General features: G+C 62.0%; 3 protein-coding genes across 3 annotated transcripts; all 3 read right to left on the minus strand.

The window, feature by feature from the left end:
- Positions 1 to 619: 619 nt before the first annotated feature.
- Positions 620 to 5364, minus strand: MCL1 (MCL1 apoptosis regulator, BCL2 family member). The gene is made up of 3 exons (XM_027444469.3): positions 4767 to 5364; positions 2428 to 2675; positions 620 to 2085 (listed from the first exon to the last, which is right to left on the minus strand). The coding sequence occupies exons 1-3, from the start codon at positions 5359 to 5361 to the stop codon at positions 1969 to 1971; spliced, it is 960 nt and encodes a 319-aa protein (XP_027300270.3). The 5' UTR covers positions 5362 to 5364; the 3' UTR covers positions 620 to 1968.
- Positions 5365 to 8122: 2758 nt separating this feature from the next.
- Positions 8123 to 10559, minus strand: ENSA (endosulfine alpha). Its single transcript, XM_038167909.2, has 3 exons — positions 10383 to 10559; positions 9799 to 9924; positions 8123 to 9090 (listed from the first exon to the last, which is right to left on the minus strand). The coding sequence occupies exons 1-3, from the start codon at positions 10437 to 10439 to the stop codon at positions 8920 to 8922; spliced, it is 354 nt and encodes a 117-aa protein (XP_038023837.1). The 5' UTR covers positions 10440 to 10559; the 3' UTR covers positions 8123 to 8919.
- A 1105-nt stretch (positions 10560 to 11664) lies between these two features.
- Positions 11665 to 16113, minus strand: GOLPH3L (golgi phosphoprotein 3 like). The gene is made up of 4 exons (XM_005030002.6): positions 15455 to 16113; positions 13382 to 13513; positions 13103 to 13217; positions 11665 to 12605 (listed from the first exon to the last, which is right to left on the minus strand). Exons 1-4 carry the CDS (start codon positions 15617 to 15619, stop codon positions 12178 to 12180), a joined length of 840 nt encoding a protein of 279 aa, XP_005030059.5. The 5' UTR covers positions 15620 to 16113; the 3' UTR covers positions 11665 to 12177.
- Positions 16114 to 16818: the final 705 nt, after the last annotated feature.

Genomic DNA, 16818 nt, shown 5'->3' on the forward strand with positions numbered 1-16818 from the left:
CCTGCTCGAACCGGGACCCGTGAGCGGCTCCCGAGGCCTCAGGGCCCAGCTCCGGAGCCCTCGGGGCCCTCCCCGCTCCCGTGGGCGGTTCCCGGGGCCCTCAGGGCCCTCCCCGCCCGCTCCCCCATCCCCCCCCCCCCCCCGGTACTTCCGCGGGCGTTCGCGGAACGCGGCCGGGCTTCTCCGAAAAGCCGCGGGGCAGGGGAAGCTCCGCTCCCTCCCCCCTCGGTTTCCATGAAGGGAAGCAGGAGGCTGAGGCCCTCCCCGCAGCCCCGAAAGCCCGGCTGCAGCTGCAGGGCCCCCCCCCAGCCGAGGCGGCCGCTGCTGAGCCCCCAGCCCGAGGCCAGCGTGGCCAGAGCCCGGCGGCTGCAGCTCCTCCACCGCCCCAGCAGCTCTCAGAGGCAGCCCCTCGTGGATTTTCCCCACCTCCGATGAATTTCCTGGCTGGGGAAGGCCCCGAGAAGCAAAGGCAGGGCCATGGGGGGTGGTTTTGGGGTGGTTTTCTGCCAAGGGGATCCCCAGGGCAGCAGCAGCCGAGCTCCCTCACACCGGAGGAGCGCTGAAGGCCCTTGCTCTGCTCACAAATCCCGCTCCTTTCCCAGGATAAGGGCAAATTCCATGCCAGGGGATCAAAAAAAACATTTATTGGCAGATCTAAGTGCTTGCTCAGCACACAAGCAGGCCTGGCGAGCGCTGCCCTCCAGCTCCCCGCTCAGGGTTGCGTGGGGCATCGCTCAGGCTGCAGGTCAAGCACCGTAGGCACATTCTCTCTCTCCCCTCTCACTTGCTCAGGGCCCCGTTCTGCGAGGCTGAGCTGCCCCCGGACCCGACCGATCCACGGCTGGAGCACACGGGGCTGGCCCTGGTGGAGGCACCGGGTTTTGGGTTCTGCTGCAGAACATTTACATTCAAACACCAGCTTGGTTCCACTCCCTGCTTACGGGGTCAAGATTAGAGGGGAGAGAAGGAAGGAACTGACACCAAGTTCCCCATCTACTAGAAGGAGCTAGAAAACCCCAAAAAAAAGGGAGATAAAAAATAAACAGGAACACCAAGTGTTGCCAGCAAGCTGCGGGCACAACGTGAGCCCCCCAGGCCGCTGCTCCTTGCTGTGCTCCTTGCGAATTTGGCTCGGGTGCCTCTCTGAAGGGCTCACTCGGCATCGAGGCCGAAGGTTTTGCTACAACCACACGAGGGACGAAGCACGGCGTGCCCCTAAGCAGCTCCATCACGCTCAACCCCTTTACCTCTGCACTGTTAGCTCGGTAAGAAATGTACATATCCTACAGCTTGGACGTATTTACAGCTTCTTTACAGCTTTCTCCGCCCCATGGCTCTTTTTTTTTGTTGTTGTTTTGTAGTTTTTTTTTTTGTAAATACCCACAAAGTGCACTCCCTATTTTTAAACTGCCTGTGGTGCAGCGAGAGCAGTCAGACGGGGCAGCAGCTGCCTGCGGTCACCGCGCCGCGCCGGCCCCGCTCCGCCGCCTCCCTGCCACCTCCTGCCAGCCCCAGGGGGGGCTCCACTCTTTCCCGAGGCGGCGCCGGGCTCGCACTCGAAGCTCTGCCAGAGGAGCTGCTCTCCCCAGGAGCGCCAAGCTCTGAATATTTCGCTCCCACCACGCCAAGCTCAAGAGGCTTCAGTCCAGGCGAGGCTCAAAACTCCGGGGTAAAACCGAAGCAGTCCACTCGGGCTCTCAAACCGAGCCCATCCACCAAACTTCTTCCGCTTTTCTGCTCCCAAAAAGCGATAATCCTCATCGGGTCCCCTCTCACAATCCCACCGGCGCACGCCTCGCCTTCCTTCGGAGGAAAGGATCGCTCAGTGGGGGAGGCCTGGGGGGGTTCTCCTGGGGGGTCGCTCAAGTCTTGGCTTCAGAAATAACGCCCGCAGGAGGAAGCTCGCCAGCTCCACGCCAAGAGAGCCGGGCCACCCAGAGTTCCGCACCTCTGCGGCGTGCCGGGGTTTCACCGGATCATGTAGGCCAAGCTCGCTCCCAGTCCTGCCACTCCTGCGAACGCCATCAGCACGTTCCTGATGCTGCCTTCCAGGTCTTCCACTCGGAAAAAGTCGACGAAACCCTCCTAAAGGGAACAGAAGGCAACAAGGCACCGTCACCTCCCTGCCACAGCACTCCTGGAACCGGCACGGCCACGGGGAACCCCGCACGGCTTCGTTTTGGGGCCACCTCCCGGGTGTAGGGTTGCGTTTTGGGGTCAGGGCCGCCCCAAACAGCCAGGGGAAAGGCGTTGCTGCCTCCCCGGCGCCCTGACTGTGGTTTTAACTGGAACAGTGACTCAACCCGCTGACACACGCTGCTGTCACCCGGCGGGGGCGAGGGAAATAGGAAAAGATCGAATTGTTCCAAAGGAAATAATAAATAAATAAAAGGGCCGGCGGGGCTGGGGCCGGGCGGCGTGACTCACCCAGCCTCCCTGGCTCATGAGCCACTCGCGTTTGGACGAGACGAGGGCGTCGGTGATGATCCTGGCCAGGGAGCCGATGCTTTTCTCCTGCTTTACGCTTTTCAGGTGCCGGGCGACGAAGGCGCCGAAGGAGATGAGGGTGACGACGCGCCCCCAGTTGGTCACCCCGTCGCTGAAGAGGTGGGCAGCCACCTCACCCACGGCCTGCAGGTCCTCCTCCTTCTTGATTTCCAGCTTCCGAAGCATTCCTGCAAGAGAGGTTGGCTCAGAGACTCGCAAAAAAAAAAAAGGCAGAAAAAAAAACAAAAAACAACAACAAAAAAAAAACAAAACCCAAAAACCCCTTCTAGTTATTCCCCCCCACACCCCATGAGGGATCCGGGGGGCTGGCCCCGAGGCTTGGCACCGGCCCTGCCCCGTCGCCAAGGTGGGTGCAGCGAGCGGAACCACAAAAATTCCCCCGGCGCGACCTGCGGTGCCCCCCCCTCCCTCATGAATAAGCAAACAAACCCTCCCGAAACCGAAAGGCAGCGCTTGTTATTGCTCAGAGCCACGGGAAGCCTCCCTGCAGCCAGGTCCTTTGCTGCACGCACCAAGGGAACGTCCCAAATCCTCAACGGTGACCCCCCCCTGCTCCCCCGAGCGTGGTTTCCTTGCCAGCACCCCAAAAATTTGGCCGGGGGTGGTGAAACCCCAAAAATCTCACCCAGCAGGGTGATGAGGGAAGGGGTGGGGGCCGGCTTGAAACCTTTTGCATTTTTTAAAAGTGCAACATCCTGCTGCGGGAGGGGCGGCGTCTCGCCGCCAGCTGGCTCGGGAGCTCGCTTCTGAGTTGGGTGAAACCAGCCCAAAATGGTCAAATCTCCCCCCCGTCCCCATGGAGCTGATCCCAAAGGGTTGGTACGTGCTGGTCTGGAAAAAATCCCGCTGCTGGGTTCTGGGAAAACAGCCCCAAAATGGTCGGTTCCGCCCCATCCCCAGGGGCTCGCTTCCGAGTTCCACAAAACTGACCCAAAATGGGCAGTTCCCACCACTCCCTGGGGACTCGCCTCTGAATTCCATGGAACTGACCCAAAATGGTCAATTCTTGCTGGTCCCTGAGAGCTCGCCTCCGATTTCCACAAAACTGACCCCAAATGGTCAGATCTCGCCGGTCCCTGAGGATTTATGGCTGAGTTACGTTAAAAGGACCCAAAACGCTTGGTTCTTGCTGGGCTTAAAAAGTTTCACTTCTGAGCTACGTGAAACCAGCCCAAAATGGTCGGTTCTTCCCCGTCCCAGGGCTCACTTCCGAGTTTCACAAAACTGACCCAAAATGGGCAGTTCTGAAAGGCCTCCAAGAAGTCACATCCGAGTTCCACGAAACCACCCCAAAATGGTCAATTCTGCCTGGTCCCCAAGGACTCGCCTCCAAATTCCACAAAAACAGCCCAACATGGTCCAATCTCCTCCATCTCTAAGATTTTCTCCAAGTTAAGCAAAACTGGCCCCATATGGCCGTTTTTTTTTCCGGTCCCCGAATTGCTCACTTCTAAAATCCACAAAACCGACCCAAAAAGACCCATTCTCACTGCTCCCCCAAAACTCGCCTCCAAGTTCCAAGAAACCAGCCCAAATTTCCCGTTCTCGCCGCTCCCCCAAAACTTGCGTCCGAGTTCTGGGAAGCCTCTCTGAATTTTCCACTTCTCCCCAAAAACCTCGCCCCAGAATTCCAGGAATCCCGCCCAAAATTACCCATTCTCACCACTCCCTAAAAACTAGCCCACGAAATGCAAGAAAACACCCCAAAATTGCCCAATTCCCCCCTTTCTCCCCAAGGACGAGGTGTTACAAACACCTCCACCACCTGCTCACCCGGGACCACCGGGACCGAGCTTTTTGGGGCTATTTCAGGACCGGATGAGTGGGAGGGGGGGGTGGAATTTTTGGGGTGGATTCCGGTAAAACCACCGGGCTCGGGGCCAGGAGCGCGGGCGGGCCTCGTTTAATCGGTAACCGGGTTATCAGCGCCCTGCAGCCCCGGCCAGTTTCCAACCCCCCCCCACCTCCTTTCGGGCAAAGTTCACTTTCGTTTTTGGCCGTTTTTAACGCGCTGGGCTCCGGGGGGGCCCTCCCAGCCCCCGGTAGACCCCCGTTAAACCCCGGTAACCCCCGTTAAGCCCCGGTAGACCCCACTAGACCCCCGTTAAACCCCGGTAGACCCCCGTTAAGCCCCATTAAGCCCCAGTAGACCCCCGTTAAATCCCCGTTAAACCGCATTAAGCCCCAGTAGACCCCCGTTAAACCCCGGTAGATCCCGGTAACCCCCGGTAGACCCCCGTTAATTCCCGGTAACTCACCTTGGAAGGCCAGCTCGTGTTTCTCCAGGACTCCGTCCCCCACCCTCCTCAACGTTTCCAGCGCTTTCTCCATCACGCCGTCCCCCGTCCCCCCGGGCCTTCCCAAAAGCCCCGGCAAAAACTTTTTCAAGCCCGGTTCCGTTTCCCCCGCCGCTTCCCGCAGATACCGGAGGATCAATTCCAACGAGTCCTGCCTCAACTCATCCGCGGGTAACTCCGGGGGGGTCCCCGGTAAGGACCCCCCCCCCACACCTCCACCGGACCCCCCCAGCTCGGCCTCGGGCTCGCAGCCGTCCAGCTCCTCCTCGGGGCTCCACAACGGCGGCGACCGGGGAGCGGCGGAGCCAATCAGCGAGCGCGGAGCGGCGGCGGAGCCAATCAGCAGCGAGCAGGGGGCGCCGCGAGCCGCCGGGAACGGGGAGGGGGCGGCGGGACCGGAGAGGAGGGGAGGGGGGGGGGAAGAGGGGGAGGGGGGGGCCGGGGTCCCCCCCGGTGAGGCCGGGCCCCCTCCGCCTCCGCCGCCCCCTCCGGGCCCGGTGCCGCCGCCGCAGTAGAGGTTGAAGCCGATGAGGGCGTTGCGCGGCAGGGCGAACATGGCGCCTACCGGAGAAGGGCCCCCCCGGGTGTTAAACGGCTTCGAGGAGCGGGGCCGGGAGGGCGGGAGGAGGCCGCTTATATACGGGGAGCCGTGACGCCAACCGGGGGGGTGGGGACTTGGGGGGCGGGGGGGGGGCGAAGCCGGTTCCGTTTCCGGCCGGGCTCCGCCTCCCGGGGCCGGATCCTGGTTCCCTCCGCCCCCCCCCCCCCCTTCCCCGTTCTCTTGTCCCCCCCCGCCACGTCCTCAGCCCCCCCATGGGGGGGCTTGGGGGGGGGTTGGGGTTTGGGGTGGGCACTGGGGGGGTTTTGGGGAACCCCAAATGTGGCTCGGAGGAGAAAGGGACGGGGGAGGCGCCACGTGGGGGCTGGCTCTGCCCGTGCCCCCCCCCCCCGGTGTCCCCGCAGCCCTCGTGTCCCCACCCCCGGTGCCCCCACACCCCCCTTATCCCCTATTCCCATTATCCCCACTTCCCTCATGTTCCCAGCCCCAGTGCCCCCCTCCTCCCCGTTATCCCCCACCCCCAGTGCCCCCACACCCCCAGTGCCCCCATCCCCCGCACGGCCCTGCTGTCCCCACACCCCCCTCGTCCCCATTACCCCCAGCCCCAGCACCCGCACCCCTGGTGTCCCCACACCCCTGATATCCCCGTTATCCCCCACCTCTATTATCCCCACTTCTCTCATGTCCCCATTACCCCCATCCCCATTGTCCCCTCATCCCCATTATCCCCCATTCCTGGTGCCCCCCCATCCCAGTGCCCCCATACCCCTGATATCCCCATCCCTGGTGACCCTCGTCCCCATTATCCCCCATCCCCAGTGCCCAATGTCCCCATTATCCCCCATCCCTGTTATCCCCACACCCCTCATGTCCCCATCCTCGGTGTCCCCTCATCCCCATTATCCCCCATTCCCAGTGCCCCCATATCCCTGTTATCCCCCATCCCCAGTACCTGCACGTCCCTGGTGTCCCCACACCCTCCTCACCCCATTACCCCCATCCCCAGTGCCCCACATCCCCATTATCCCCCATTCCTGGTGCCCCCACATCCCCAGTGTCCCCATCCCCAGTGCCCCCATACCCCTGACATCCCCATCCCTGGTGCCCCCTTGTCCCCATTATCCCCGCTTCTCTCACGTCCCCATCCCCGGTGTCCCCTTGTCCCCATAAACCCCATCCCTGGTGCCCAATGTCCCCGTGACCCCATCCCCAGTGCCCCCTCGTCCCCGGTGTCCCCATCCCAGTGTGAATCCACGCAACTGAGGGGCTTTGGGGCTCCCCCCCTGCACCCCCCAAAGCCTCAGCGGGATTTTCTGCCTGAAGGGGGGCACGATGCTGCAAACGGGGGCCAAAATTCGCCCCCATATCGCGTCCCCCTTGGGGAGGTGAGGCCGTGCCCCGCTGTCACCCCGTCCAAAGGCCACCTCGGTGCAACGTCAGCCCCGGCGCCGTGTCACCGCGACGTGACGAAAGCGGGACACCGGGCACGGGGCTGCGAGGAAAGTCACCAGCACCCCCAAAAAAGGGCCGGGGGAATCCCTGCCCGACCCCGCTGCGGGTGGCCGTGGGATGGGGGAAACTCCGTGGGGGATAAAAGGTGTGGGGAGGAAACCCCAAGAGCCCCTGGGATGGGGTTTTCTCCTCCAGGTGGGGCAGCGAGGAGCCCGAGGAGCTGCCAACGCCAAGAACCCCGGGGTTTTGGGGGCCCCAAAGCGCTGCCAAGTCCACAAGTCACCACCCCGAGCGTCAGGCGGGGACAGCAGAGGAGGAAGCTGCGGTTCCGCCTTGTCCCCACTGCCCTGACGCACTTTTGCCCCAAATTGTCAAAGAATTGGGGACGTGCACCTACCCCACACACCCCAACCCCATCACCGCCTCCCCTTTGACCCCATAAGCAGCAGGACGGGGCTGCTCCGGGGCCCGGCGAGGCAAATCCCAATCCCAAAACCCCTTCCCGCGGCCCCAGGGAACGCGTCCTTGTGGGGGAAGCGAATTCTTGGCAGCGGGAGGGGAGCTGGGTTTGTTCCGGCAGCGCCCGGCGGTGCCAAGCTCCGCGGCACAAACAAACCCGGCTGGAACAGCGCGTCCCGGCCCCGGCTTTGGGGTGGGGATCGTAAAAAAGGCCAAAAGGGGGGGGGAAACGGGGAGTGGGGGGCACCGGGAATCCCCGGTGCACAACCCCGGTGCTCGTTTGGAAGGCTGGAGGGGGGAAAAGCCCCTCCTGGTGCCCCCCCGGGCTGCTCAGCTGATTAATGTCATGTTAATGGAGCAGCTCGGCAAAAAGGGACAGGTCCGGGTGTCCCAAATGGCCCCCAGCACCCTACAGGGGGGTACAGGGGTGTTTCAGCCCCCCCCAAAAAGAAGGGGGATGAATTATGGCCAAGCCTTGCTCAGCCAACCCGCTGAAACCCCCCCCAAGGTTTTCACCTCCTGAGCTCAGCTCCCTCAGCCCCTCCTGCCTCAAAGAAACCCCACCGGAGCCCCCAAAAATGCCCCAGGACACCCTGACATGGGGACGTGACCCCGCTCCACGCCGCAGTCACGTCCCGGAGCTGCTCTGGCTGCTTCTCATCCTCTGGCGTCACCGGCGCTTCCTCCTCCTGCGCGGGGGGGAAGTCGTGGTGGCGGAACTGTCCCCTCCCTGCCCCCACTTTGCCTTTTTCCCTATCTTGCCTTTTTTTTTTTCCTTCCCCCTTTTATTTATTTATTTTTTTTTTTTACAAGCGCGGCACGCTAGAAAAGAGGGGAGATGAAGAAGTACAAAATTAGATATATTTTTATATATACGATTCGTTATCTATTTACAAACACAGCTGGGACAGGCAGCGGTGCACGAGGAGGCTGCGCAGCTGCTGCCCTGACCGGGCCACGCAGGGACCGGAGGGGAGCCCAGGACGTGGCTCTCCTGTCCCCACTCCGCTCCTCGTCCCCACAGAGGGGAAATCCCCTCCTTTGGGGTCTCTCCGGACCCCCCAGCAGCAAATGTGAGCGTCGAGAGCAGCCCCGGTGGTGCCGGTGCTCGGCACATGCCCGAGGGAAGCCGTACCTGTGCCGCCCGCTGCCTCCCTCCTGCGGTTTCTCTCCTGTCCCAAGGGGAATCCCTAAAACCAACGGCGTCCTCTCGCCCTCCCCTCGCCTCTGGAACGGGGACAGAGCTCGGGATGGGATCAGCGCAGCCCTCGGGGCCCTTCCGCTGACCCTACTACGACCGCGTGCTGAGCACGTGGCGCCCCGCAGGCTGCAGCCCCAGCGCTGCCCTCGTTTTGTTTATCAAGCCTGAAACAAAAAGGCAAGAGGGGAGAAAAAAAAAATATAAATCAAAAAAAATCCTCTCTGCAAGCAGGGATGGTTCCCAACGGGGTGAAAACGAAGGCAGCAAACCGGCCTCCGACACCTCTCCTAGGGTTTGGTGTGTGTTTGCTGTAAATACTCATAAACTACGTGGATTCTGGTGCTCCCAGCCCTACGGTACAGTGAAGTTCAATCCAATTAACCAAAAGAAAAAGGAAAAACGGGGGGAAAAAAAAATAAAATAAAACAGCCTGTGAGCGCAGGCTACCCGGCCAGCTTGCTGGTCACAAGCGAGGATTTTCTCTGCGGGAGGTCCTGCGGCGTGGGGATGTGGTCTCCCGTCACCAGGTTCTTGTCAGGCCCCGCGCTGGGCAGCTGCTTGTTCTTCATCTTCGCCTTGGCCATGTTGTAGTCGCCGGAATCGAAGTATTTTTGCTGAAAAAGAGAAAAGAGGGAGGGTGGGTTAATTTGAAGAGGTTTGTAGCACTCGCAGCTGAGCAGCAGGGCATGGCCGAGACGCGTGCGTGGGGCCAGAAATGAGATTCTTTACGGGGCTGCCAGGGCTGGCACACAAAACCAGACCATGAGGGGAAAAGGACAGCTGATTTCGCTCATCCCACTGGCACAAAAGCTGGGTTTTTGCCCCAGGGAGCGCAGCCTGGCCCGCGGCAGGGCTTCTGCTGGCGCCACGCAGGTCGCAGACAGGATCCTGCAGCCGAAACCCAGCAGGGAAAAAAGCCTGCTGTGTGCCAAGCAATGAAGTAACCCTCCTTTTTTTTTTTTTTTTTTTTTTTTTTTTGGCTTGCTTTAGGAACTGGCACCTAAAAACATCCCCAGCGTTTGTGTCGGTGACAGAGCACACACAGAGGCCACAGGGATGACCGTCAGCAGGAGTGGAAGCCTCGGCGTGTTCGGAGCTGGGGAGGGATTTGTGTTTCTTGCCCCAGCCTCTGTGAGGAGAGCCAGCAGCAGCAGCCCCAGCAGCTCCAAACAACTCTGGGAGGATTTTGTTGCTTTTCCAGGGAGTAAAGTGATGTTTTACGCTGAGGTGCAGCTGCCTGACTCGCTGCCGTTCCCCCCTGCCCTTTGTGCCTGCCCAGAGCCTGGGGAAGGGCACCGAGGCCGCGGCCGGGCCGTGAGTACCCCTTTCTGCAGCCTCTTCATCAGGAAATCGGAGCCTCCAGGCTTCTGGCCCAGGTTGGGGTATTTCGCCTTCAGCTTCGCCTCCTCCGCTCGCTCGGGGTGGGCGAGCTCCTTCTCCTGCGCGTCCTGGAAAACGAGAGGGGGCTGAGGGGGGTCTGGGGGGAGTCTGAGGGGGCTGAGGGGGGTCTGGGGGGGCTGAGGGGGGTCTGAGGGGGTCTGAGGGGGGCTGAGGGGGGGGTGAGGGGGGTCTGAGGGGGTCTGAGGGGGTCTGAGGGGGGCTGAGGGGGGTCTTAAGGGGTCTGAGGGGGGGCTGGGGGGAACTGAGGGGGGTCTGGGGGGGGCTGAGGGCCCCCAGCCCCACACCCCCAGTATCCCACAACCCCCCGCGCGCCCCTCCACACAAGCCACCCTTTTCCCCGCCCCTCCCGGAAGTCCCTCCTCCCCCCCTCCTGCCCCGCAGCCAATGAGACGCCGGCGTTACTCAGATGGACAGCGGCAGCAAGCAATCACTGAGCGGGGAGGGGAAGATTGACGCGCTGCCCAGCCAATAGGGAGGCAGGAGGGCTCGCCGAGGGGGTTCCCACCTGTTTTTCCTGCCCGGGTTCCTCCGTGCGGGTGCCGGTGCCGAGCGGGGCGGCCATGGCGGGGAGCGGCGACCCCGGTGGATCCGCGCTGCCTCCGCGCTGCCTCCGCGCCGCCCGGCCCCGCTCTCTCCTCCAAAATGGCCGCTGCCGCCCCCTGCCGCCTCGGCAGTCTGACGGACAGGCGGCCGTCCAATGGGAGCGGGGAGGAGGGCGCGCTGACATCACCTCCAACCAATCAGCGCCAGCGTGGGGCGGGGAGAGGGGCGGGGCTTAGCCGCCCCGGCTGGAGCTGAGGGGGGCCAATGGGAAGTGAGGCAGCTTGAGCGGGAAGGCGGAACCCCCTCAGCTTGATTGACGTTGGAAAGAACCAATAAGCAGAAAGACTGCGGCCGGGGACCCAATGAGCGGGAGGGAAGGGCGGGGCTTCGGCTTGGCTGCAGGAGCAGGCCCGGGCGCCTCCTGGTGGGCCGCAGAAGCCCCTTGGAGCCCTCAGAGCTCCCAGTGCTCCCAGTACACCCAGTACACCCAGTGATCCCAGTACACCCAGTGATCCCAGTGTCCCCAAGCACCCCCACTGCCCCTCCCAGTGTCTCCCAGTGCTCCCAGTGTCCTCACTAGAGCATCGCCCTGATCTGGCCTCATGGCCCCATAGTGTCCCCATGGCCCCGCCACAGCCCTGTGGTCCTATAACGTCCCCACGGCCCTACAGTGTCCCCATGGCCCTGTGCTGATCCCATGGCCCATCCTTTTATCATGTCCTGCAGTGTCTCCATAGCCCCCAGATGTCCCAGTTTCCCTTAGCACCACACTGTCCCGATGTCCCTGCAATTGTCCCCATGCCCCACACAGTCCCCACAGCCCATAATTTTCTCAAGTCCCACAATGTCTCCATAGCCCTGAAATGTCCCCATGGCCCTACCTTATCCCCATGTCCTACAATGTCCCCACGTCCCACGCTGTCCCCACAGCCCACAATGTTCTCAAGTCCCATAACGTCTCCATAGCCCTGAAACTTCCCCATGACCCTACATCATCCCCACGTCCCACAACGTCCCCAGGCTGTCCCCATGGCCCTGTGCCATCCTGACGCCCCTTTGTGCTGGGGGCTCCTTGCCCACGCTCCCCACAGGCACCGGCACCGACCCGCTGCTTTCCTGGCGACCCCAAGAAGGTGCCCACGAGGATCCGTGTCCCTGGGGACAGCCCCGGGCCCCACAGAGCAGCCCTGGGGTGCGGGAGCCCAGTTTGGGGTGTCCCAGTGCCACCACCAGCACCGAGGACCTTCCTTCCACCACCAAACCCTTTTATTAGGAGCAGTTGGAACCGCCGCCACTGCAAGTTATGGGTTTAAATACCCAGAAACACGTCCACATCCACGGCGGGGAGTCCAAGTGGCAGAGGAGGAAGGAAATTAATCATAATTAAAACGGAAAAAAAAATAAAAATAAAAATCACAGTGAGCTCATCCCCTTCTTGAAAAGCGCTGCAGGGCAGCACAGCCCGGAGGCTCGGGGCCACCCCGCAATTGCACACAGGGGAAGGAGGTGAAGGGGGGGTCCGGGCTGTTCCTGAGGGGGGTCTGAGCCCCTTCCCATTGCGATTTGGCCGGTGGGGCACCTCAGTGCTGCCACAGCAGGCATTCAGCATGGCCGGTGGCCGTCACCTCTGCTCCCTGGGGGCAGCAGCCTCTGTTGGCAGCGGTCCCGAGGCCTCCTGCCCCCCACCACCCCATGCCAAGGGAGCCCGTGGCCTCACGCTGAGGCAGGCGAAGCTCTGCCGCCCACCCCGCAGGGCCTCAAGCCTTGTTGAAGGCCGCCAGGATGGCCCAGATCATCTCCGTGCCTCTGTTTTTGGCAGCTTCCACCTCCGGATCTGCGTCAAGGACCTCCTTGGTCCTGTTCATCGCCGCCTCGTACCGCTCGTCCGTCAGGCTGCTGAAAGCGTTCTCCAGCACGTCCGAGGAGTGGGCGAGCACCAGGAGAGCCAAAGTCCTGCGGTCCATGCGGTGCGGGTCGCCCGCCCAGCGCTCCAGCACGCCTTCCTGCAGCCTCTTGAGCAAGCGTTGCTTCTCGGCGGCGTTGCTGACGGGGTGCGTGGTCATGTCGAAGAGGAGGAAGTTCTGCTTCTCCGTGGTGAGGATGCCTTTCTCCACCAGGTTCTTGGCGATGCGCTCGCGCACGTTCCGCAGCTGGTACTGCAGCTTGAAGGGGTTCCAGGTCTCCCCTGAGGAGAAATAAACCACGTTGGAGGCTGGGTGGATGGAGCCTGGCTCAGCCCCAGGCTGCCTGGGGGAGCTGGGGGTGCCCCATCACTGGGGGGCAGCCCCAAGGCCAGGCTGGATGGGGCTGGGGAGGAAGGAGTGGTGCCCATGGTGGGGGCAGGAATGAGGTGGGCTTTGAGCTCCCCACCAACCCAACCCAACGCAACCCAATCCAACCCAACACAACCCAACACAACCCAACCCAACGCAACCCAATCCAACCCAACACAACCCAACTCAACACAACCCAACGCAACCCAACACAACCCAACGCAACCCAATCCAACCCAACGCAGCCCAAACCAACCCAACGCAACCCAACAAAACTCAACACAACACAACACAACACAACTCAATCCAACGCAACCCAACACAACCCAACACAACCAAACCCAACCCAACGCAACCCAACCCAACGCAACCCACGCCATGACTCTGTGCCTCCTCTTGCTGGGCCTACCCGTGAGCAGCTCTATCCAGGTCTGCACCGTTTCTGCAGGCTCCGTGGCCTTGATGTGCCGCAGGGTCTCGTCCAGCAGGATGTCACCAGTTGGAGCGTCCGACTTCAGGTGCACCTGGGAGGCCAAAAGGACCGGGAGCCATCAGGCTGGGACGCGGGCAGGCACTGAAGCACGCCACAAAGCCACCGCGGGGCATGTGTATGCATGCGTGGGGGACACACAGGATGGTCGGCACCCATGGCACCGCCTCAGCCCTTCGGCCCCATCGCTGCCATCACCTTCCTGTCCAGCAGCCGCTTCTTCCTGGCGGTGAGGGGCTCCAGCTGGATGCGGCCCCGCAGTGCCAGCTCGATGAGGATGCCGCCGCGCAGGCCAGAGGAGATGCAGTCGTTCCAGAAGGAGGTGTAGCCCTGCGGGGACAGGGACACATGTGACGCCGGGGACAGGCGGCCAGAGCCCCACTGCCATGTCCAGGGACCCCCACCCATGGGAGCTCCCGAGTCCGTATGGTGCTGGGCAGAGCACTGAGAAGGTGCAGGGGGCTGGAAAGTGTGGTCCTGGAGGGACTGCTGGTTGCATGGGGTTCTCAGACTGGGAAGGGAAGGTCTGGAGGCCGGATGAGGGGCCCCAAGGCTTAAAAGCCAGCTGCAGAATGAAGGGAACGGCCTCTTCTCCGCCTCCACCATGTGGCAGACGGGCTAGGGCTGAAACTGCAGTGGAAGAGATTCAGGATGGCCCCAAACTTGCTGTGCCCAAACGGTGGATGGGGCTGGGTGCTGCGCCCCATTCCTGGCCCTCGCTCCCTTTCCTTGGAGCTTTTCTTCAAGAAAATGGGGAGGAAGGGGGGAAAGGGCAGCTCTAACCAAGCTGGGGGACCACAGGCAAAGCAACCCAAGAAGCCCTTCCCAAGACAAGAAGGCCGAGAGCTTGTGGCCTCCTACGTAGAAGCTTTTATGGTCCATACGGGCAACCTCCTGTCCCCAGCGCGTCTGTTTGTACAGCGCATCTGGACACCGGGTTGTTCAGCTTGCTCAGCACAGGGAGTCATAAAATAAATTAAAGCCTTTATTTGCCTTCTTCATTTCCTTGTGAGCGAAGACAAAGCAACCCTTCACGCTTGTCTTTGCTAAGACGTGCTGATTTCCTTCCACTGTGGTGTTTTTTTTTTCTTTGCACGTGCCCTTTAGGAACCAGTTCTCTGAAAAAGGGCATGGAGGTTACCGAAGGTTTCGGTTCATTGGGCTGGAAGGCACATCTCGCCCCGAAAATTTTAAGGGGGCTGAAATGAGAGAAATTGAAAGCTCCTTGGGTAATATCAGCTCCCGAAATCAGACCGGTCACGAATGCTGGTGTGCAGCCAGTGTCCCCTACGTGGACAGACTGGTACTTAAAATAATGAAATTGCACTGGGGGCTCATTGGGTTTGGCTAAAATCATCTTTTTCATTATTCTATTTTTTAATTTTCCCCTGCTCATCAAACCATGGGGGTGGGCCGTGAGGCCTGCTGCCTGCGTCTTGCCTTCAGGTGGCGAAACACGGAAGGACAGGACAAAAAACAAACGAAGAAAGCGTGAGACAAGTCCTTCTCTTATCTATTTTGTGCTCTCCTCACTTCCTGGTGGCTTCGGGGCCGTTCCCAGGAATTCGTAAACCGCACCAAGAATGCTCAACGTAGCCCAGGCAGGAAGGAAGCCGGGCCACGCTGCTCTCAAATATTTGCTCCCAAGTTATTTGCGTGATGCTCCCCGGGTAGCCCCGCTCTCCTGCTACTCCCTGCTGAGCTTGCCAAGCCCTCAGCCCCCCGTCCCTGCCAAAAAACCACGGCCAGAGCAGGGCTGGGGGGCATAAGGTGCCTGACCAGGCTCAGTCAAGGACCACCAGGGCCCCAGGGGATGGGAGCACAGGCACCTCGCACCCCTCTGCACTTGTTGTTGCCTCAGGAAGCACCTCGGGCTCCTGCTGAGCCCCCCCTTGCCTCATTTTCCCCATTTTGGCGGAGGGGAGGGGCCGTATTGCCGTGCCCCAGGAGATCTAGATGGAGGCATTGACGTGTAGGAAGCAGAAAGGTGCCGAGCGGGGCCGGCCCCGCTGTGGGGGCTGACAACCAAGAGCCCCGATCGCCCCCGGTGCTGCTCGAGCAGGGAACGGCAGCCACTGGGGAGCTCATCCTGCTCCAGCTGCTTTCTGTCCCCTTGCCCCCTTCCCTCAAAACCTGTCCCCGTCGTTTCTCAAAGAGGGTTTTGGCGAAGAGCACACGGCGCCGGGGCATCTCTGTGCTCCCGTCGGGGCTGCCACACGAGGCTGTGGGTTTCCCCGAAGCCTCATTTTAAGACCTGCGGCCTCGCTTTACCTGCTTGTCCTTCAGTCCCAGGAGCAGCACCTCCTCCATCAGCGTCAGGCGGGTGCCTTTGGAGTCATCGTCCTCCTCTGGGTCCCTCTCCTCCTCCTCATCCAGCCTCTTGCCCACGCTCCCACCCGCCTCGCTGCGGCGGCCCCGGTGGGTCAACGTCGTCATCGTCACCCGCGGCCGGGACGAGGACCACACGCGAGGGCAGGGGGCTAGGACCCCCCGGGTGGCCTCCGGAGGTGTCGGGGAGCCTTTGCCCCGTTTCCCCGGGGGATCGCAGCGATGGCTGGATGGGAATCACCGGCGGGGAGCTGCTGCCCGTCGCCCCGGGATGGGGTTGAAGCTGGTGGTCGCGCTTCCACGGAGCCGGCGGCGAGACATCGGGACGGCGACCGAGCCTTCACACCCCGGGGACCCCCGGCTTGGCCATGGGGTCAGGAGCTCGGTTCAGGCCCGGGGAGCGGTGGCAGCCCCCCCGGGGGCAGCCCGGCTTCTTCTCGGGGTTTATCCTGGGGGTCTCCAGGAGCTGAGCTCGGAGCCTCGCTGGGATGGCCGGAGAGTGGCTGGGGGCGAGGGACGGGGCTGGGGAAGGAGCCTCGGGGCTGGTGCGGGAAGCGAAGCCGGGCCAAAGCTCCCCGGGCTCCGGGAAAGGCCAGCGGGGGGCCGGCACCGGAGAACGAAGCCGCCAATGAGCACCGGGGGGGCGGCCCGGGACGGCCCCGGGGGGGGCGGTGCCGGCTGCGGCCGGGACAAGGCGTGTGCGGGGCGTGCAAGGAGCGTGCAGGGGGCGTGCTGCTTGTGCAAGGCGTGTGCAGGGTGTGTGGTGCTTGTGCAAGGCATGTGCAGGGGGTGCAAAGTGTGTGGTGCGTGTGCAAGGCATGCAAGGGGTGTGCTGCTTGTGCAAGGAATGGGCAAGGTATGTGCAGGGCAGGCAAGTGGCATGCTGCTTGTGCAAGGTGTGTGCAGGGTGTGCAAGGGGTATGCTGCTTGTGCAAGGCATGTGGTGCTTGTGCAAGGCGTGTGCAGGGTGTGCAAGGGGCACACTGCTTGTGCGAGGTGTGTGCAAGGCTCATGGTGCTTGTGCAAGGAGTGTGCAAGGCATGTGCAGGGCATGCAAGGGACATGCTGCTTGTGCAAGGTGTGTGGTGCTTGTGCAAGAGGTGCACAAGGCAGGCAAGGGGCATGCTGCTTGTGCAAGGCATGTGGTGAGGTCTCCACCAACCCAACCCTTTTTCTGAGTCTGCGGTCAGGAGCTGCAGAGGAAATCCTGTGAAATCACACCGCAAAGCCGACAAAACCAGCTGGTGCTAATTAAATCCTGCTCACCCGGTTCAGCGCTGAAGAGAACTGCGGGGCTGCGACCCACA

Source organism: Anas platyrhynchos, chromosome 26 (genome assembly GCF_047663525.1).
Source record: "Anas platyrhynchos isolate ZD024472 breed Pekin duck chromosome 26, IASCAAS_PekinDuck_T2T, whole genome shotgun sequence".
Classification (NCBI taxonomy): domain Eukaryota; kingdom Metazoa; phylum Chordata; class Aves; order Anseriformes; family Anatidae; genus Anas; species Anas platyrhynchos.